The sequence below is a fragment of the Ipomoea nil genome, unplaced genomic scaffold, assembly GCF_001879475.1.
Source record: "Ipomoea nil cultivar Tokyo-kokei standard unplaced genomic scaffold, Asagao_1.1 scaffold0188, whole genome shotgun sequence".
NCBI classification, from domain to species: Eukaryota; Viridiplantae; Streptophyta; class Magnoliopsida; order Solanales; family Convolvulaceae; genus Ipomoea; species Ipomoea nil.
The window spans coordinates 67,628-85,360 of NW_017616616.1; the positions used below are offsets into that span (position 1 = coordinate 67,628).

A 17,733-nucleotide genomic window follows, 5' to 3' on the forward strand; every position below is an offset into this window, starting at 1 on the left:
ATAACAGTCAGTGCTTCCACCACAAGGGACAAGGGACAAGTGATATACACTCTGGAACTTCTCAACAGATTGACTTAATCACAGTCCACAATTCAAAGAATCATAGAAACCATAATCAAGTATCATAACATCACAAACAAGGGACAAGGGACAAGTGATATACAATCTGGAACTTCTCAACAGATTGACTTAATCACAGTCCACAATTCAGAGAATCATAGAAACCATAATCAAGTATCATAACATCACAAACAAGGGACAAGAGACAAGTGATATACAATCTGGAACTTCTCAACAGATTGACTTAATCACAGTCCACAATTCAGAGAATCATAAAAACCATAATCAAGTATCATAACATCACAAACAAGGGACAAGGGACAAGTGATATACAATCTGGAACTTCTCAACAGATTGACTTAATCATAGTCCACAATTCAAAGAATCATAGAAATCATAATCAGACACAGTCAGTGCTTCCACCAGAAATCCATAATGTCACACAACATATCACACATTTACAGATTCTGAAATCAAGTTTATAACACTAGGGTTTTCATTAAAAGTCAGTGCTTCCACCACATTATCACAGAGACACAAAATAGATCACAAATTCGCAATAAACTCAGAGCAATATGCCACTAACTTTAAGAAATAACTTTTACAAAACTAGGGTTTGCAGTAACAACTAACAAAGTCAGTGTTTCCACTACAATATCACAGAGACCACATAATACATCACAATAAATTTAAGAATAGGGTCAGCGAGTTACTTCTTTTCTCACAAATACCCTGGAGAACGAGGGCTTCAGGCCTTCAGTTTACTGGAAGTCGACGTCTCGACGACACCAGTAGTCCACCACAGCACCACATCCACGACCACCACAGCACCACTACACCAGTCAGGGCCTCAGGGCTTCCACCAGTGACAATGTTTCGTCGTCTATAACAGAACCAACCAGACAAGGAGAGTATAGACTACAAAGAAGGTAGTCTTTGTCTAGTACAGAAGAGACTAGAGAGAACTGAGGAGTGAGGACTAAAATCGCAAGGTGCGACTGCACAGAGAACCAGAGAGAACTGAGGAGTCTCAGAGAATGAGAGAAGAGAAGCTCTCGTCTGGAAACCCTAGCAAGAGAAGGGAATCAAGAGACTGACTGCGCAAGTGTGGAGTTAGGAGTAACAACATATATATATATATATATATATATATATATATATATATATATATATATATATATATATATATATATATATTAAGCCTAAACGACGTCGTATTGCTATCTACATACGCAACCCTAGCTTTTATCGGGTATTCGGACGGGTCGGGTGCATTTTTAAGCCACCCTACCCGAACTCCGTAAACCGACGTCGTTTTAGGCGTCGGTTCGGTTTTGCGACTCGGGTAGCGGTTCGGTTCGGTTGGTCTAGTTCGGTTCGCGGTTCGGTCGGTTTTTTCGGTTTCTTCGGATTCTGCTCAGCCCTAGTTCAGATCTTGTTCGTTGCTCAGAATGAGATAAACATACGCCTTGATCAATTAAATCGTTTCACAATGAAAAAAGAACTCGTCAAAGAAATGAGAGGGAATAACTCGCCAAAGAAGCGAGTGGAAATAACTTGTCAAAATAACTAATACAGACTCACATATGTGTGTGTATTATATATTTTTATATATTTATTTATTTATTATTAATTAATTAATTAATTTAATGGCAATATAATTTGCTACCAAACAAAAAAAAAAAAATCTTCTACTTAATTACAAAGTATTTAAAATTCAATTATAATTCGTGTTCTTGTTTATAATTTGTCTCTCAAAAATTAGTCCTGACTATGAGAATGACTTGATTGGTGTATTGCTCGATTTGAACCATAAATTACGTTGGGTGGACTTGGACTTGGAGTCTACATACTCTGCTAACGGATTTCTAAACCAAAATTCAATTTAAATACTTTTCTTTTAGTGTAACATATTTGGACCACAATACATAGAATTGAGTTAATGACCCGGCGTTTACTTCAATCAATCGTTATGCTGTGGAACGCAAGGTAGACATTGTTAATGTTCATAATTACTGAATTATATGTTCATAATTATAAAACTATATATTCATATTTTTGAATTTCATATTCATAATTATTCAACTCTATATTCACAATTACTGAACTATATGTTCATAATTATAAAATTATATATTAATAATTTTTTAACTTCATATTCAGAATTATTGAATCTCTATAGTCATAATTGCAAAATTATATGTTCATAATTATGTTCATAATTTTTAAACTTATATTCATAATTATGAACAGTTTTAGAACTGTGTCCACTTTCAAAGCCTGCAATCTTAGTATTGAATTCAGACTTTGGGACTTTAAGACTATGTTGCTAGAGTTGATATCTTGATGCAATCATGTTGTATATAATTGATCGTACGAGCTTGAAGACGCAAGCGAGGCATGTGAACAGATAAACATGCTTCATTAATTGCTCCAATGGTTAAGTTGCCTGTTTCAATTCCTGTGAATATTATTAATTTTGGAACTCCAATGCAATTACTATTGCCCTTCAGAAAGTTTATTTGTCACTTTAACATCTAAGAAAATCAAGGAAACAAAGTGGAGTTGCATTATGAATTATGAAGGATCCAGCATAATTGCACTGTGAGTGCAATAGTCAAATTAAACTAAACAAACCTTGCAAAATATTTTGCATTCAAAAGTAAAGTGGAAATATTATATTGTCTATTGGCTCTCTAGAGACATATGAGTGTTTTCACTGTATCTTTGAAGAATCTGTGAAATATCTTTCATGAACGGCCTGCTTGATGGAGAATTCAAAGTGCATGCAAGGCCTAATTTGAAAACAGCGATCATTGCCTCCAGATAACGTGGGTCCTTGATCTCCTCATCTAGGGCATCTGCAGCTGAGTTCCCTTCTGTTTGGTGTTTGTGTGCCCATTGCGCCAGGTTCATATCCTCATTTCCAGTCACTGCTTCTCTTCCCGTTGTCAATTCCAAGAGAACTACACCAAAGCTGTAGATGTCGCTCTTCACATCCACTTTTCCTGTACTGCCATATTCTGCATTCTCATGATATATGTGATTATGCAAGTATAAAAATTAGTGGGAATTGAAATGATGAAGATATAAAAAAAAATGTACCGGGGGCAATGTAACCAAAGGTTCCCACAATAGCAGATGCTGTTTCTGGATCTCCTTCGCTCGCCATCATCTTTGCCAGTCCAAAGTCTGCAATCTTGGCATTGAAGTTAGAATCGACGAGTATGTTACTGGACTTGATATCTCTATGAATAATGGGTGGATTGCAACTGTGATGCATATAGCAAAGCCCTTGTGAAGCTCCAATGGCAATTTTTAGCCTCCTCTCCCACTGCAAGACTTGAGTAGTTAAGCCTCTTTTCTTTCCATGCAACCATTTGTGAACACATTGTCTGTCCATGTATTCATACACAAGAAGCTTTGTAGTCTTTCCTCTGATGCAGCATAACAATTTCACTATGTTGTTGTGCCAAATTCCCCCAAGAATCTTAACCTCTACTAGGAACTGTTTCTCCATTAATTCCTGCCTTTGCTTTTGTCCATGCAATATACTTTTAACAGCAACTCTCTGGCCTTTCTTGGTGATCACTCCATATACTTTTCCTGACCCTCCATTTCCAATCAAATTTTCATCACTCAAACCACCCAAAATTTCCCATTTATTAAATTCCAACCTTTGAAACGGAACCATAATCCATTCTTCTCCACTGTATTCCCTTCTCCTTTCCCCTGAGTGTCTAAACACAAGTAACAGAATTACTAACCCAATAAGTACCCCTGCAATCGCACTGCAAGTAGTTATAATGATGTATTTTCTCTTTTTCTTTGATTTACTACTAGGCTTGGAACTACAGTCTATGTATTCAGAACACCAGTGTGTAGAGCATGCTGGCAATCCATTTTCAATTGCATCTGAACATAAATTGGCTTCATCAAAGCAGCTATCAGAAAATCTTTCCTGCGCTTGCGCATAAGGGAATCTCCCAGAAAAGTTGTTCCAACGAATATCAAGGATCATTGTAGCAGGAAGATGGCTAGCAGTTTCCCAGATGTCTCCTGATAAGTGGTTATGAGATACATTCATGTAGCCCAATTGTAGCAATTCTCGAAAATCTCTTGAAATAGTTCCACTTAGATGATTATGAGAAAGATCAATGTGATTCAAACTAAATAATTCCAGTTTTTCAGGTATTTCACCGGTCAAATTGTTACAAGAAAGTGAAAGATGAGAGAGTTGATGCAATTGGGACAATTTATCAGGTATTGGACCAGTAAAAGAATTCCTGGACAAATCTAAGTGGAGAAGGTTGTATAAATTTCCTATACCTTCTAGTATTGATCCAGTTAAAGAATTCCTGGACAAATCTAAGTGGAGAAGGTTGTATAAATTTTCTATACCTTCTAGTATTGATCCAGTTAAAGAATTCGAAGACAAATCTAAATATCTAAGGTTGTTAAGGTTTGCTATATCATCTGGTATTGTTCCACTCAAATGGTTACTTGAAAGATCAAGATACTCCAAACTGTAAGCCGCTATGGGTGTCGGTATCTCACCAGACAACATGTTCCATTGAATACGTAAAGTACGCAGGGTTTTCATGGAAAATAACTCACCTGATATTTTCCCTGTGAAATTATTTGCAGATAGATCCAACTCTTCAAGCTTTGAGCAACTGGAGATGCCAACTGGTATAGTTCCCCAGAGACTATTGTAACGGAAATCGATTGAAGAAAGGTTGTTGAGCTGGCATATAATTTTTGAGGGGAATGACCCTTCGAGTCCACTATCGTAGAGAGATATCCGAGTGACACTTCCATTGAAGTTGCATGAAATTCCAGGCCAGTCACATGGGGAGGAAGTGGAGTTCCACTGCTCAAATAGTGAAAATGGATACCCCCAGTGTTGTTTTAGGATAAGTAAAATAGCCCTTTCATCATCCCCATGAGTGGTTAAAGATTGTGAATAATTTGGGAAGGAGAAAAGGAGAGTTTTTGAACAAGTTAGTGGTAGATAGTTTCATTAAACTGACAATTAAAAACAATAATGTGTTTTCACAATTTCTTTTTTGGGAGTTTAAAAATTTTTAATTTTGGATTCTTCATTGGGGTTTTTATTTATTTATTTATTTATTTATTTATTTATTTATTAGTTTTGTATAGATGTAATATAATATTAGATGAATGAATATGGAGAAATGTTAGACCATTGAAAGCAAAATTGAGCCTTAGGATTTGCTTCAACCAATCATACTCTCCTCCCTACTTCAACTCCGACTTTGGACAGCTGCACATTTGAATGATTTGATTATTCCATATTGAAAATTTAAACAGGGTCTAATTTTTGGCTATGTTTTTTTTTTTTTTTTCCTTAAAACCAAAGAACGGAATTTATATTACATCACCAAACAAACTGGAAATACAACTAGGCAATCAAGTTTGGTATTGTTTTGTTCCGAATATGAAAAAACTTTGAATATAAAAGTTGTATGACACTCTCTTAGCTTTCCATAGTCACTGGAATCACCTTGATTGGACTTTATATTAAGGAGATATGATCAAAACACTATCAACTTGTTGCAAGACAAATTCCTCAGGATGTGTCCGAATTGAATGTTCTGATATTGTGGTATGAATGCATTTGGAATCTCTCAAAATGTTCAATATTAAAGTTGTTGAGGACTTCCTTATCTTTCCTGACACTTGAATCATCTCATTTGGACTCCCTATGAGGACTACTCTTCTTATACTACTATTGAATTGAAATCGTTCATAAATCTTAAAACTCACTACCATTTTTGTTCCCTTACTTTTGAACAATGGAATAAAAAATGATGAAGAAAAATATAAAAGAAATCATTATTTTTTATTTTTTATTTTTAAAAATAAAGAGCTAATTCATTAATCATAAGTTGAAACAGTTACAATAAAAATCGATAGAATGATAAAACATTCTTTACAGTCAAACATAGAAACAACTTTCCTATCAATGCTAAAAAAACTTGAATCGCAAACTGTGTTACAAAATTGAAGCTGAATTCAATGGAGGAACCTGAAGCTTCTTTGATGTTGTTAATGATCTGGCTATCCAACACTGACTCTATTTGAGAAGTCTTGCATACCACCTGAGTAACTATTGCAGCTCTTCTGTCCGTAGACAATATTTTCATTAATCTGAACTGCATATAATGGTTCAGATCTTGTTCGTTGCTCAGGATGAGATAAACATACGCCTTGATAAATTAAATCGTTTCACATTAATGGAAAAAGAACTTGCCAAAGAAATGAAAGAAAATAAGTCGCCAAAGAAGCGAGAGGAAATAACTTGTCAAAATAACTAATACACACACTCACATATGTGCGTGTATTATATATTTTTTTTATATTTATTTATTTATTATTAATTAATTAATTAATTTGATGGCAATATAATTTGCTACCAAAAAAAAAAAAAAAAAATCTTCTACTTAATTACAAAGTATTTAAAATTCAATTATAATTCGTGTTCTTGTTTATAATTTGTCCCTCAAAAATTAGTCCTGACTATGAGAATGACTTGATTGGTGTATTGCTCGATTTGAACCATAAATTACGTTGGGTGGACTTGGACTTGGAGTCTACATACTCTGCTAACGGATTTCTAAACCAAAATTCAATTTAAATACTTTTCTTTTAGTGTAACATATTTGGACCAGAATACCTAGAATTGAGTTAATGACCCGGCGTTTACTTCAATCAATCGTTATGCTGTGAAACCGTTGCAAAGTAGACAATGTTCTATGTTCATAATTATTGAATTATATGTTCATAATTATAAAGCTATATATTCATATTTTTGAATTTCATATTCATAATTATTCAACTCTATATTCATAATTACTGAACTATATGTTCATAATTATAAAGCTATATATTCATAATTTTTGAACTTCATATTCACAATTATTGAATCTCTATAGTCATAATTGCAGAACTATATGTTCATAATTATGTTCACAATTCTATGTTCATAAGTATAGAACTATATGTTCATAATTTTTTAACTTATATTCATAATTATGAACAGTTTTAGAACTGTGTCCACCTTGCAAAGTCTGCAATCTTAGTATTGAATTCAAACTCTGGGACTTTAAGAGTATGTTGCTAGAGTTGATATCTTGATGCAATCATGGTGTATATAATTGATCGTACAAGCTTGAAGACGCAAGCGAGGCCTGTGAACTGGTAAACATACTTCATTAATTCCTCCAAATAGTTAAGTTGCAGAGTGAATTCCATTTTTGGTCCTACTGTTATAGGGGCGTTTCTAATTTCAGTCCACTTTAATTTTTTTTGTCACTTTACAACCACTGTTATTGAATGTGTTTCACTTTTAGTCTACCGTTAATATTTTCGTCAAGAGCCGTATAATCAAAGAGTATTTTAGTCTTTTTATGTTTGTCTCTTCTCTTTTAATCCAGGCACTTCGTCCTCCTCCTCCGATATTCGAAGATGGCTTTTCGAACAACGAGAATGGGAAGCCAAACATACATTGTTTTGTTCGTTCCAACATGGGCCGGCGAGGTTTCTTAGGTTTTAGGTTTAATGTTCTCATTTCTTTAGTCAAACATAGTCTTGGATGAGAAGAAATGTTAAAATACCCCTAGATTACACGAGCTCTTGATGGAAATACTAACGGTGGGACTAAAAGTGGAACATATTCAATAATAGTGGTTATAAAGTGGCAAAAAAAAAATTAAAGTGGACTAAAATTGGAAACGCCCTATAACAGTAGGACCAAAAATGGAATTCACTCTTAAGTTGCATGCATGTTTCAATTCCTGTGAATATTATTAATTTTGGAATTCCAATAATGCAATTACTATTGAGCTCCAGAAAGTTTATTTATCACTTTAACATCTAAGAAAATCAAGGAAACAAAGTGGAGTTGCATTATGAATTATAAAGGATCCAGCATAACTGCACTGTGAGTGCAATAGTGAAATTAAACTAAACAAACCATTGCAAAATATTTTGCATTCAAAAGTAAAGTGGAAATATTATATTGTCTATTGGTTCTCTAAAGACAGATGAATGTTTTCGCTGTATCTTTGAAGAATCAGTGAAATATCTTTCATGGACGGCCTGCTTGATGGGGAATTCAAAGTGCATGCAAGGCCTAATTTGAAAACAGCGATCATTGCCTCCAGATAACGTGGGTCCTTGATCTCCTCATCTAGGGCATCTGCAGCTGAGTTCCCTTCTGTTTGGTTTTGTGTGCCCATTGTGCCAGGTTCATATCCTCATTTCCAGTCACTGCTTCTCTTCCCGTTGTCAATTCCAAGAGAACTACGCCAAAGCTATAGATGTCGCTCTTTCTGGATCTCCTTCACTCGCTAGCATCTTTGCTAGTCCAAAGTCTGCAATCTTGGCGTTGAAGTCGGAGTCCATGAGTATGTTACTGGACTTGATATCTCGATGAACAATGGGTGGATTGCAATTGTGATGCATATAGCAGAGGCCTTGTGCAGTTCATGAGTATGTTACTGTTCAAGACTTGTGTAGTTAAGCCTTTCTTCTTTCCATGCAACCATTTATGAAGACATTGTTTGTCCATGTATTCGTACACAATTAGCTTTGTTGTCTTTCCTCTGATGCAGCATAACAATTTCACTATGTTGTTGTGCCTAATTCCCCCAAGGATCTTAACCTCTGCTGTAAACTGCTTCTCCAAAATGTGGCCTTCGTTTCGTTCATGCCTTATACTTTTAACATCAACTTTTTTGCCTTTCTTTGTGATCACTCTATATACTTTTCCTGACCCTCCATTTCCAACCAAATTTTGATCTGTCAAACCACCCAAAATATCCCATTTATTGAATCCCAATCTTTGAAATGAAACCATACTCCATTCTTCTCCATCATTTTCCATTCTCCCTTTCCCTGCAAGTCTGATCACGAGTAACTGAGTTACTAACCAAATAAGTACCCCTGCAATTACACCACAACCTATAATGATGTAATGCTTTTCCTTTGATCTGCTAGGCATAGAAATTGAACTTAAACTTGGACTTGGTTCTAGGCCATCCTGAGGATGAGTGCAATAATCAGAAAGGCCAGAATTATTCTTAAACGATTCTCCATTAAGTGTTGCAAATTGAGGTGAACAAGGTATCATTCCAGAAAGTTGGTTATTAGACAGATCAATATGCGAAATAAATGGGAGGTTGGTCAAAGTTTGTGGAATTGAGCCTTTGAGTCGGTTGTGTGATAGATAAAGGTGTTCAACACTCCACAAGCCTCCAAGTTCTTGAGGTAATGGACCAGAGAGATGATTATGCCCTAAATTCAGAAAAAAGAGATACTGCATGGAACCTAATTCCTTTGGAATACTGCCTTCCAACTTATTGTATGAAAGGTCAAGGGAAATCATGGATCCGTAGTTGTCAAATATTAGTTTTGAAACTCTAGTAACTCTAGTATAATTGCAGGGGTTCCTGTTTAAAATCCTGTCCAGACGATCCTGTGTAATCCCTCCAAATTTGACTAAACTTCTTGTACTTTGGCACTGTTCACTTCCATAATACCAAATAAACCCAAATTGATTCACAGTAAGTAATGGCGTTGCAATATTGCCAGATTGTAAGAGCAGAGCAGGTGGGATAGTACCGTCAAGAAATTGGTGTTGAGATCCAACCATAACAAGCTGTGGCAATTTCCCAACTCAGCAGGTATGTTCCCAGAGATGGTGTTGTTTCCCAAATTCAGAATGGATAGACTAGACAACTGCCCTAATGAAGCTGGTATAGCACCACTCAACAAATTATTCGACAAAGAAATCCATTTCAAATTAGTACAGTTGCTGAGAGTTTCAGGGATTGACCCTGACAAGTCATTGAAATCAAGAATCAAAATTTCCAAAGACTGCAAGTACCTCAACTCCAATGGGATTTCCCCCTCAAGCTCATTCAACCAAATAATCAAATCCTTGAGCTTCAACAAGGACCCCAGGCTAGATGGTATCTTCCCTTTAAGGTAATTAAAGCTAAGATCAAGAGATTCCAATTGGGAACAGTTACTTAGACTCTCAGGTATTGGACCAGTGAACATGTTGTTCTGAAGGTACAACACTTTCAAGCTATTCTTAGGGTCTTTACAAATCCCAGAGGGTATCAAACCAGAGATGTTATTAGAACTCAAATCTAAGGTCTCTAAGTTTACCAAGCTTGAAAATGACTCAGACAAGCCACCAACAAAATAATTGAATGATAAAACCAATGTCTTCAAGTTAGTCAAATTTAGTAGGGTTTCAACAGTCAACTCACCAGAAAATTTATTGTTGGAGAGATCTAGAAGTTCCAAGGCTGAGCAATCACCAAGGGTCTCAGGGTCCATACCTGAAAAGTTGTTGGAAGACAAGTCCAATGCCACAAGAGTTGTACATAAATCTCCAATATGCCCTGGAAGCTCCCCCTGAAAATCATTTCCCCCTAGGTACAAATACTGCAAACTCCCACTAGGCAGCTTAGCAACACCACCCCTAAACTTATTGTTGGCGAGATTGAGGAAACTGAGGTTGGAGCATGAAGAAAGGAAGGCACCAATATTACCACTGAAGCTGTTTGATGATAAATCAAGATGTTGTAAACTAGAGCAGTCTTGAAATGAAGGAAAATTTTCAGAAAAATTGTTGGCAGAAAGGTCCAAATATGACAAATTCATAAAACTCAATTTGGGAATTTTTCCTGATAATTTATTACCCTTCAGAGACAACAACTCAAGATCAGGAAAATCACTGGGGGACAGCATAACAAATATGTTGTGCCCTGAAATATTGTTGTAAGAAAGGTCAAGACTTCGAAGTCTAATGGTTGCTCCACCCGCGGCAACCTGCCTCCCAGGAGGGTCCATGGAGTTGCTGGAAAGGTTGAGGGCCTTGAGATTATAGCACCGACGACCAAGGCTTTAGATATCAGAAACAGGCCCTGAGATGTAGTTTTCAGCTAGATCTGTGTACCTCAATGAAGCAGCGCATTGGGATTTTGAGGCAGAAGCCACTGAGATTGGCGTTCTTCAACACAAGGCTCTCCAGGTTTTCAAGACTGAGCAAGTAAGAAGAAACCATGCCAAAATCTACGCTGAGCATAGTGTCTGTGAGATTTATAGAAGAGACCCTTGATCCTTTGCATGTAATACCAGTGAAGCTACAGGGGCTTGTGGATAATACCCAGTTCTGAAATGGTATTTGGTTAGAAATGGTAGCTTGGAAGGATAATAGCAACTGCGAGTCCCTGTAAAGCCCATTGAGAGGAGTAGGTGAAGATGGATGAAGAAAGAAGATGAGCAACATAAATGGAAGAAGAAAAACAGAGATTGAGTGCTGGTGGAAATAGAGAAAGAAAGCATTGTAGGGAAAACTAGTATACTTTGGCTTCATCTTTGGTTTCTGCAAGTATATTATATATGGGTTTCTCAATCTTTTCATGGTCCTAGTTTTAGGCCAAGTGAAATAGCCCTTTCAGTGGTTGAAGAATGTGAATTTGGCAAGGAGAAATGTAGGAAGAAGAATACAAGGCATGATGAAGAGGCTAAACTGCAGCATTTTCAAACAATTAATTAAGCTAAAAAGACTTAAAACCAAAATGCATGGATGATCCATATATATAAAGATTGTGAGGAGCATTCTAGGATGACTTAATTGGTCTATTGCTTAATGTGACCCAAAAATTAAGTTGGGTGGACTTGGACTTGGAGTCAATAGTAATATCTGAATTATCAACTCAGCTACCTTATTTCTAAACCAAATTACAATTTTAATACTTTTAATTTGGGTGTAAAATATGTGGACCAGAATAGATAGAAATGAGTTAAGTACGTGCACGTTGTTTATTTTAATTATCTGTTTTCTTTTATTTATTTTTCTTCCTCTATTTTTTGTTCTTTAATTTAGAGAATACATCTATCAATTCCTTTTTTTTTTTTTTTTTTTTTTTTTTTTTTTTTTTTTTTTTTGTCTTTCTTTAGAACTTGAGAGTTTGGGTTGATTTCTTACATGGAGTGACATTTGTTTGGGTTTGTTGTGTGAAATATGTTTATGTTGAAATTCTATATAATTATTGGAAGGACTTAATTTATATATGGAGAGACCAATCAAGAAAAGGAAATGATGATGATAATAGATGATTTGATTCACTCAAAGTTTTACATTTACATTTGTAATAGTTAATGGCTCTGTTTGGCAGAGCTTATTTAGGAGCTTATAACTTATTTTAAGCTACTAATAAGCTATAAGCTCTGTTTGGTAATGCTCCCAAAATAAGCTCCTAGCTTAAAATAAGAGCTTCTTTTGGAACGCTATCATAGGTAGCGTTTCAAAATAAGCTCCTAGCTTCCTAACTTTTTTTTTCCATCTTTATCCTTATTATTTTAAAGAAATGACATAATTTACCCTTCCCAATTAAAACTCGTTTCTCTTCTCCTTTATCCGCAACTTTCACCGCAAATATTATTATTATTATTATTATTATTATTATTATTATTATTATTATTATTATTATTATTTTTGAAGAGATTATTATTATTATTATTATTATTATTATTATGAGGTTTGTAACAATATTGCTACTTCATTATAAGATGCTAGATCATGATTATGCTAATAGTTTTATTTCAAAATGTTAAATTTTAATATGTAAACAAACTAATTTAAATTTTATGAAGATGTCATTTTTAGCTTTTTACATTTATCAGCTTATCAAAAAGCTAATTTTACCAAACACTTTCAATCATTACAGCTAGCTTAACAGCTCTTCAGTTTTCAGCTCCTAGCTTATAGCTTTTCAGCTAGATTTGCCAAACAGAGCCAATGTGGTTTTATGTAATTACTATTTTTAGATGCAATATATTTATATATTATTTGATATAAATAGTGTTTTCTCTTTTGAAGTATAAACTATTCTCATTAAATAACTATGACAACAGTTTGTTTAATGAAAATATTGTACATCAGCTCCCTGAGAACAAATGGGCATTGGCATCTTTGAAGAATCTATAATATATCTTACATGGATGACTTGTTTGAAGAAGAGTTCAAAGTACATGCAAGGGCTAATTTATGAGGAAAACCGTAATAGAAAATCAAATTGGCCATTAAGTACAAAAGTCACATTAAACATAGGATTTTGCAATGGAATAAGTCCATTCTAAAGGAAAAAGGGAAATATTGTCTATCCACTCCTTGAAGACAAATGGTTGTTCTCACTGTTGATTTGAGTTTCCGTCGTCCCATTCGGAATAGCTCTCTCAAAGGTATTGTTGCATCTTTGAAGAATCTGCAAAACATCTTTCATGGATGACCTGCTCGAAGGAGAACTCAAAGTACACGCAAGGCCTAATTTGAAAAGGGTAGTTGCTGCTTCCAGGTAATGTGGATCCTATAACAGTAGGACCAAAAATGAAATTCACTCTCAAGTTGCATTCATGTTTCAATTCAATTCCTGTGAATATTATTAATTTTGGAATTCCAATGCAATTACTATTGAGCTCCAGAAAGTTTATTTATCACTTTAACATCTAAGAAAATCAAGGAAACAAAGTTGAGTTGCATTATGAATTATAAAGGATCCAGCATAACTGCACTGTGAGTGCAATAGTGAAATTAAACTAAACAAACCATTGCAAAATATTTTGCATTCAAAAGTAAAGTGGAAATATTATATTGTCTATTGGTTCTCTAAAGACAGATGAGTGTTTTCGCTGTATCTTTGAAGAATCTGTGCAATATCTTTCATGGACGGCCTGCTTGATGGGGAATTCAAAGTGCATGCAAGGCCTAATTTGAAAACAGCGATCATTGCCTCCAGATAACGTGGGTCCTTGATCTCCTCATCTAGGGCATCTACAGCTGAGTTCCCTTCTCTTTGGTGTTTGTGTGCCAATTGTGCCAGGTTCATATCCTCATTTGCAGGCACGGCTTCTCTTCCAGTTGTTAATTCCAAGAGAACTACGCCAAAGCTGTAGATATCGCTCTTCGCATCCACTTTTCTTGTACTGCCATATTCTGCATTCTCATGATATATGTGATTATGCAAGTATAAAAATAAGTGGGAATTGAAATGAAGATATAAAAAAAAAAAAAAAAATGTACCCGGGGCAATGTAACCAAAGGTTCCCACAATAGCAGATGCTGTTTCTGGATCTCCTTCACTCGCCATCATCTTTGCCAATCCAAAATCCGCAATCTTAGCATTGAAGTCTGAGTCGACGAGTATGTTACTAGACTTGATATCTCTATGAACAATGGGCGGACTGCAACTGTGATGCATATAGCATAGCCCTTGTGAAGCTCCAATGGCAATTTTTAGCCTCCTCTCCCACTGCAAGACTTGAGTAGTTAAGCCTCTCTTCTTTCCATGCAACCATTTGTGAACACATTGTTTGTCCATGTATTCATACACAAGAAGCTTTGTTGTCTTTCCTCTGATGCAACATAACAATTTCACTATGTTGTTGTGCCAAATTCCCCCAAGAATCTTAACCTCTGCTATAAACTGCTTCTCCAAAATGTGGCCTTCGTTTCGTTCATGCCGTATACTTTTAACAGCAACTCTATCGCCTTTCTTGGTGATCACTCTATATACTTTTCCTGACCCCCCATTTCCAACCAAATTTTGATCTGTCAAACCACTCAATATATCCCATTTATTAAATCCCAATCTTTGAAATGAAACCATACTCCATTCTTCTCCATCATTTTCCATTCTCCCTTTCCCTGTAAGTTTGGTCACGAGTAACTGAGTTACTAACCAAATAAGTACCCCTGCAATTACACCACAACCTATAATGATGTAATGCTTTTTCTTTGATCTGCTAGACTTAGGTTTTTGGCAATCCTGAGGATGACGGCATTGAGAAAGGCCAGAATTATTCGCAAACGATTCTCTAGTAAATCTTGGAAATTGACATGAACAAGGTATCATTCCAGAAAGTTGGTTATTAGACAGATCAAGATCCGAAAGATATATGAGATTGGTCAAAGTTTGTGGAATTGAGTCATTGAGTCGGTTGTGTGATAGATAAAGGCGTTCAACATTCTTCAAGCCTCCAAGTTGTTGAGGTATTGGACCAGAGAGATGATTATGCCCTAAATTCAGAAAATGGAGATACTGCATGGATCCTAATTCTTTTGGAATAGACCCATTCAAGAAATTGGTGTTCATATCCAACCCAAATAACCTGCTGCAATTCCCCAACTCGACAGGAATGCTCCCAGAGAGGGAGTTGTTTGCGAGCTCCAGAATAGTTAGATTAGACAAGAGCCCTAATGAAGCTGGTATAGCACCACTCAACAAATTATCCGACAAAAAAATGCTTTTCAAATTAGTACAGTTGCTGAGAGTTTCAGGGATTGACCCTGACAAGTCATTGAAATCAAGAATCAGATTTTCCAAAGACTGCAAGTACCTTAACTCCAATGGGATTTCCCCCTCAAGCTCATTAGACCAAATCATCAAATCCTTGAGCTTCAACAAGGACCCGAGGCTAGATGGTAAATTCCCTTTAAGGTAATTAAAGTCAAGATCAAGAGATTCCAATTGGGAACAGTTACTTAGACTCTCAGGTATTGGACCAGTGAACATGTTGTTCTGAAGGTACAACACTTTCAAGCTATTCTTAGGGTCTTTACAAATCCCAGAGGGTATCAAACCAGAGATGTTATTAGAACTCAAATCTAAGGTCTCTAAGTTTACCAAGCTAGAAAATGAGTGAGATAAGCTACCAACAAAATTATTGAACGATAAAACCAATGTCTTCAAGCTAGTCAAATTTAGTAGGGTTTCAACATGCAACTCACCAGAGAATGTATTGTTGGATAGATCTAGAAGTTCCAAGGATGAGCAACCACCAAGGGTCTCAGGGACCACACCTGATAATTCGTTGGAAGACAAGTCCAATTCCACAAGAGTTGTACATAAATCTGCTGGTATTTTTCCTGTCAAATCATTTGTGGATAGATCCAAGGTTTCAAGCTTTGAGCAGCTGGAGAGGTTAGCTGGTATAGTTCCAAAGAGAGTATTGGAACTGAAATTGATTGAAACAAGGTTGTTGAGCTGGCATATAATAGTTGAGGCTGGGAATGATCCTCCGATGTTCATTTCGGAGAGAGATATCCGTGTGACACTTCCATTGGAGTTGCATGAAATTCCAGGCCAGTCACATGGGGAGGAAGTGGAGTTCCATTGCTCAAGTGAAGATGGATTTCCCCAGTACTCTTGTTTTATGCTAAGTAAAATACCCCTTTCATCATCCTCATGATTGGTTAAAGATTGTGAATAATTTGGGAAGGAGAAAAGGAGCATGAAGAAGAAGAAGGTATGCTGAATAGGGTGGTGCACCACCATTATATTTTCAAACAATTAAGTAAGCTAATAATAAGATGGTGAGGATCGATCGAGCTCTCTATCTATTATATTATTGTATTGCTTAATGTGAACAACAAAGTTCCACGTTGTTGGGTGGACTTGGACTCAAAGTCAAAGTCAGTGTTATCATAAGTCATTGAACAACACAACATAAAATCCTACTGGTACTTTTACTATTAATTAATTAATTAATTTTATAAATAAACATATGATGATAACAACAACAACATCAATATGTTGGATTGGGTGAGCTAGGTTTTATGGAGTATTGTGTATAATTAAATTTTAAAAAGCATTAGGAAAGTTTCATTTAAATCAAATTTAGTATCCGTTTAAATATTAATTGGGAGTTTTTTTTTTGTTTTGTTTTTTGTTTTTTGTTTTTTTTTTTAAATACATATTATAAGTAAATATCATAAAGTTAATGAATCTATGAATAAGATGGCTAGCTACTCATATCAATTTTCTATTCACCATCACTTTATTTCAACCATTCTGCAAGGCTCACATAAATGCCATGCTTGATAATAGCGGTTAGTGATTTTGACTAGGTATTTAACAACTACTATAAAAAAAAATAACTCACTAACTTGAGCACGTCAAAATTCGGGCTCAGTTTTGGTATTGTTTTGCTCCGAATATAAAAAAAAAAAAAAAAAAAAAAAAAAAAAAAAAACTTTGCACAAAAAAGTTGTAGGACACTCTCTTAGTTTTTCATAACCACTTGAATCACTTGGATTGGGCATCATATTAAGGAAATATGATAAAAACACTATCAACATGTTGCACGACAAATTCCTCAGGACGTGTCTGAATGTTCTTTCGAATCTCTCAAAGTGTTCAATATTAAACCTTCCAAGCCAGCCAATAGTCGGGCTTTGGTTGGCCCCGCGAGGCTCTAGTTATAATTTTTGTTGGCTTTGTCTTCTTATCTGATCTTACTATTGAATTCAAATCGTTTATAAATCTTATAACTCACTACCATTATTCACTACTGGAAATTATGGAATTTCTGACCACCTGAAAGTGATCTTAAATCAAGTCGAAAATCTTGTTCCGACCACTTTTGGTATCCGGAAAAACCTTTGTTGCTATTTCCGACCACTTTTTGGACTTTTTGGTATCAACTTAATTTAAGATCATTTTCAGGTGGTCGGAAATTTCATAATTTCCAATAGTGATTGCTCCCTTCACTTTGAACAATAGAATAAAATATGATGAAGAAAAAAATAAAAGAAATCATTGTTTATTTCACTCAATATAGAACTCTAAT

The 17,733-nt window shown here is 35.4% G+C and overlaps 2 protein-coding genes and 1 pseudogene across 3 annotated transcripts; all 3 read right to left on the minus strand.

The window, feature by feature from the left end:
- Window positions 1-2,717: 2,717 nt before the first annotated feature.
- Window positions 2,718-9,112, minus strand: LOC109179838 (receptor protein kinase CLAVATA1-like). Of its 2 annotated transcripts, XM_019329318.1 has the most exons (3): window positions 8,611-9,112; window positions 3,166-3,417; window positions 2,718-3,083 (listed from the first exon to the last, which is right to left on the minus strand). In XM_019329318.1, exons 1-3 carry the CDS (start codon window positions 9,086-9,088, stop codon window positions 2,746-2,748), a joined length of 1,068 nt encoding a protein of 355 aa, XP_019184863.1. In that variant the 5' UTR covers window positions 9,089-9,112; the 3' UTR covers window positions 2,718-2,745. The 2 variants fall into 2 exon arrangements, with proteins under 2 accessions (XP_019184863.1, XP_019184867.1); XM_019329322.1 differs by lacking the exon at window positions 8,611-9,112 and having other exon boundaries at window positions 3,166-3,584.
- A 5-nt stretch (window positions 9,113-9,117) lies between these two features.
- Window positions 9,118-11,445, minus strand: LOC109186104 (annotated as a pseudogene).
- A 2,315-nt stretch (window positions 11,446-13,760) lies between these two features.
- On the minus strand, window positions 13,761-16,439 carry LOC109186113 (systemin receptor SR160-like). The gene is made up of 2 exons (XM_019336025.1): window positions 14,186-16,439; window positions 13,761-14,098 (listed from the first exon to the last, which is right to left on the minus strand). The coding sequence occupies exons 1-2, from the start codon at window positions 16,437-16,439 to the stop codon at window positions 13,761-13,763; spliced, it is 2,592 nt and encodes an 863-aa protein (XP_019191570.1).
- Window positions 16,440-17,733: the final 1,294 nt, after the last annotated feature.

Coding starts and splice junctions, on each gene's coding strand:
- LOC109179838 (XM_019329318.1), bottom strand. CDS start 9,088: ATGCCTAGCAGATCAAAGGAAAAGCATTACATCATTATAGGTTGTGGT. Junction 3,418..8,610: donor GTTGCATGGAAAGAAGAAAG/GCTTAACTACAC, acceptor GAAAGAAAAGAG/GCTTAACTACTCAAGTCTTG. Junction 3,084..3,165: donor CTTTGGTTACATTGCCCCCG/GTACATTTTTTT, acceptor ATGAGAATGCAG/AATATGGCAGTACAGGAAAA.
- LOC109186113 (XM_019336025.1), bottom strand. CDS start 16,439: ATGGTGGTGCACCACCCTATTCAGCATACCTTCTTCTTCTTCATGCTC. Junction 14,099..14,185: donor CTTTGGTTACATTGCCCCGG/GTACATTTTTTT, acceptor ATGAGAATGCAG/AATATGGCAGTACAAGAAAA.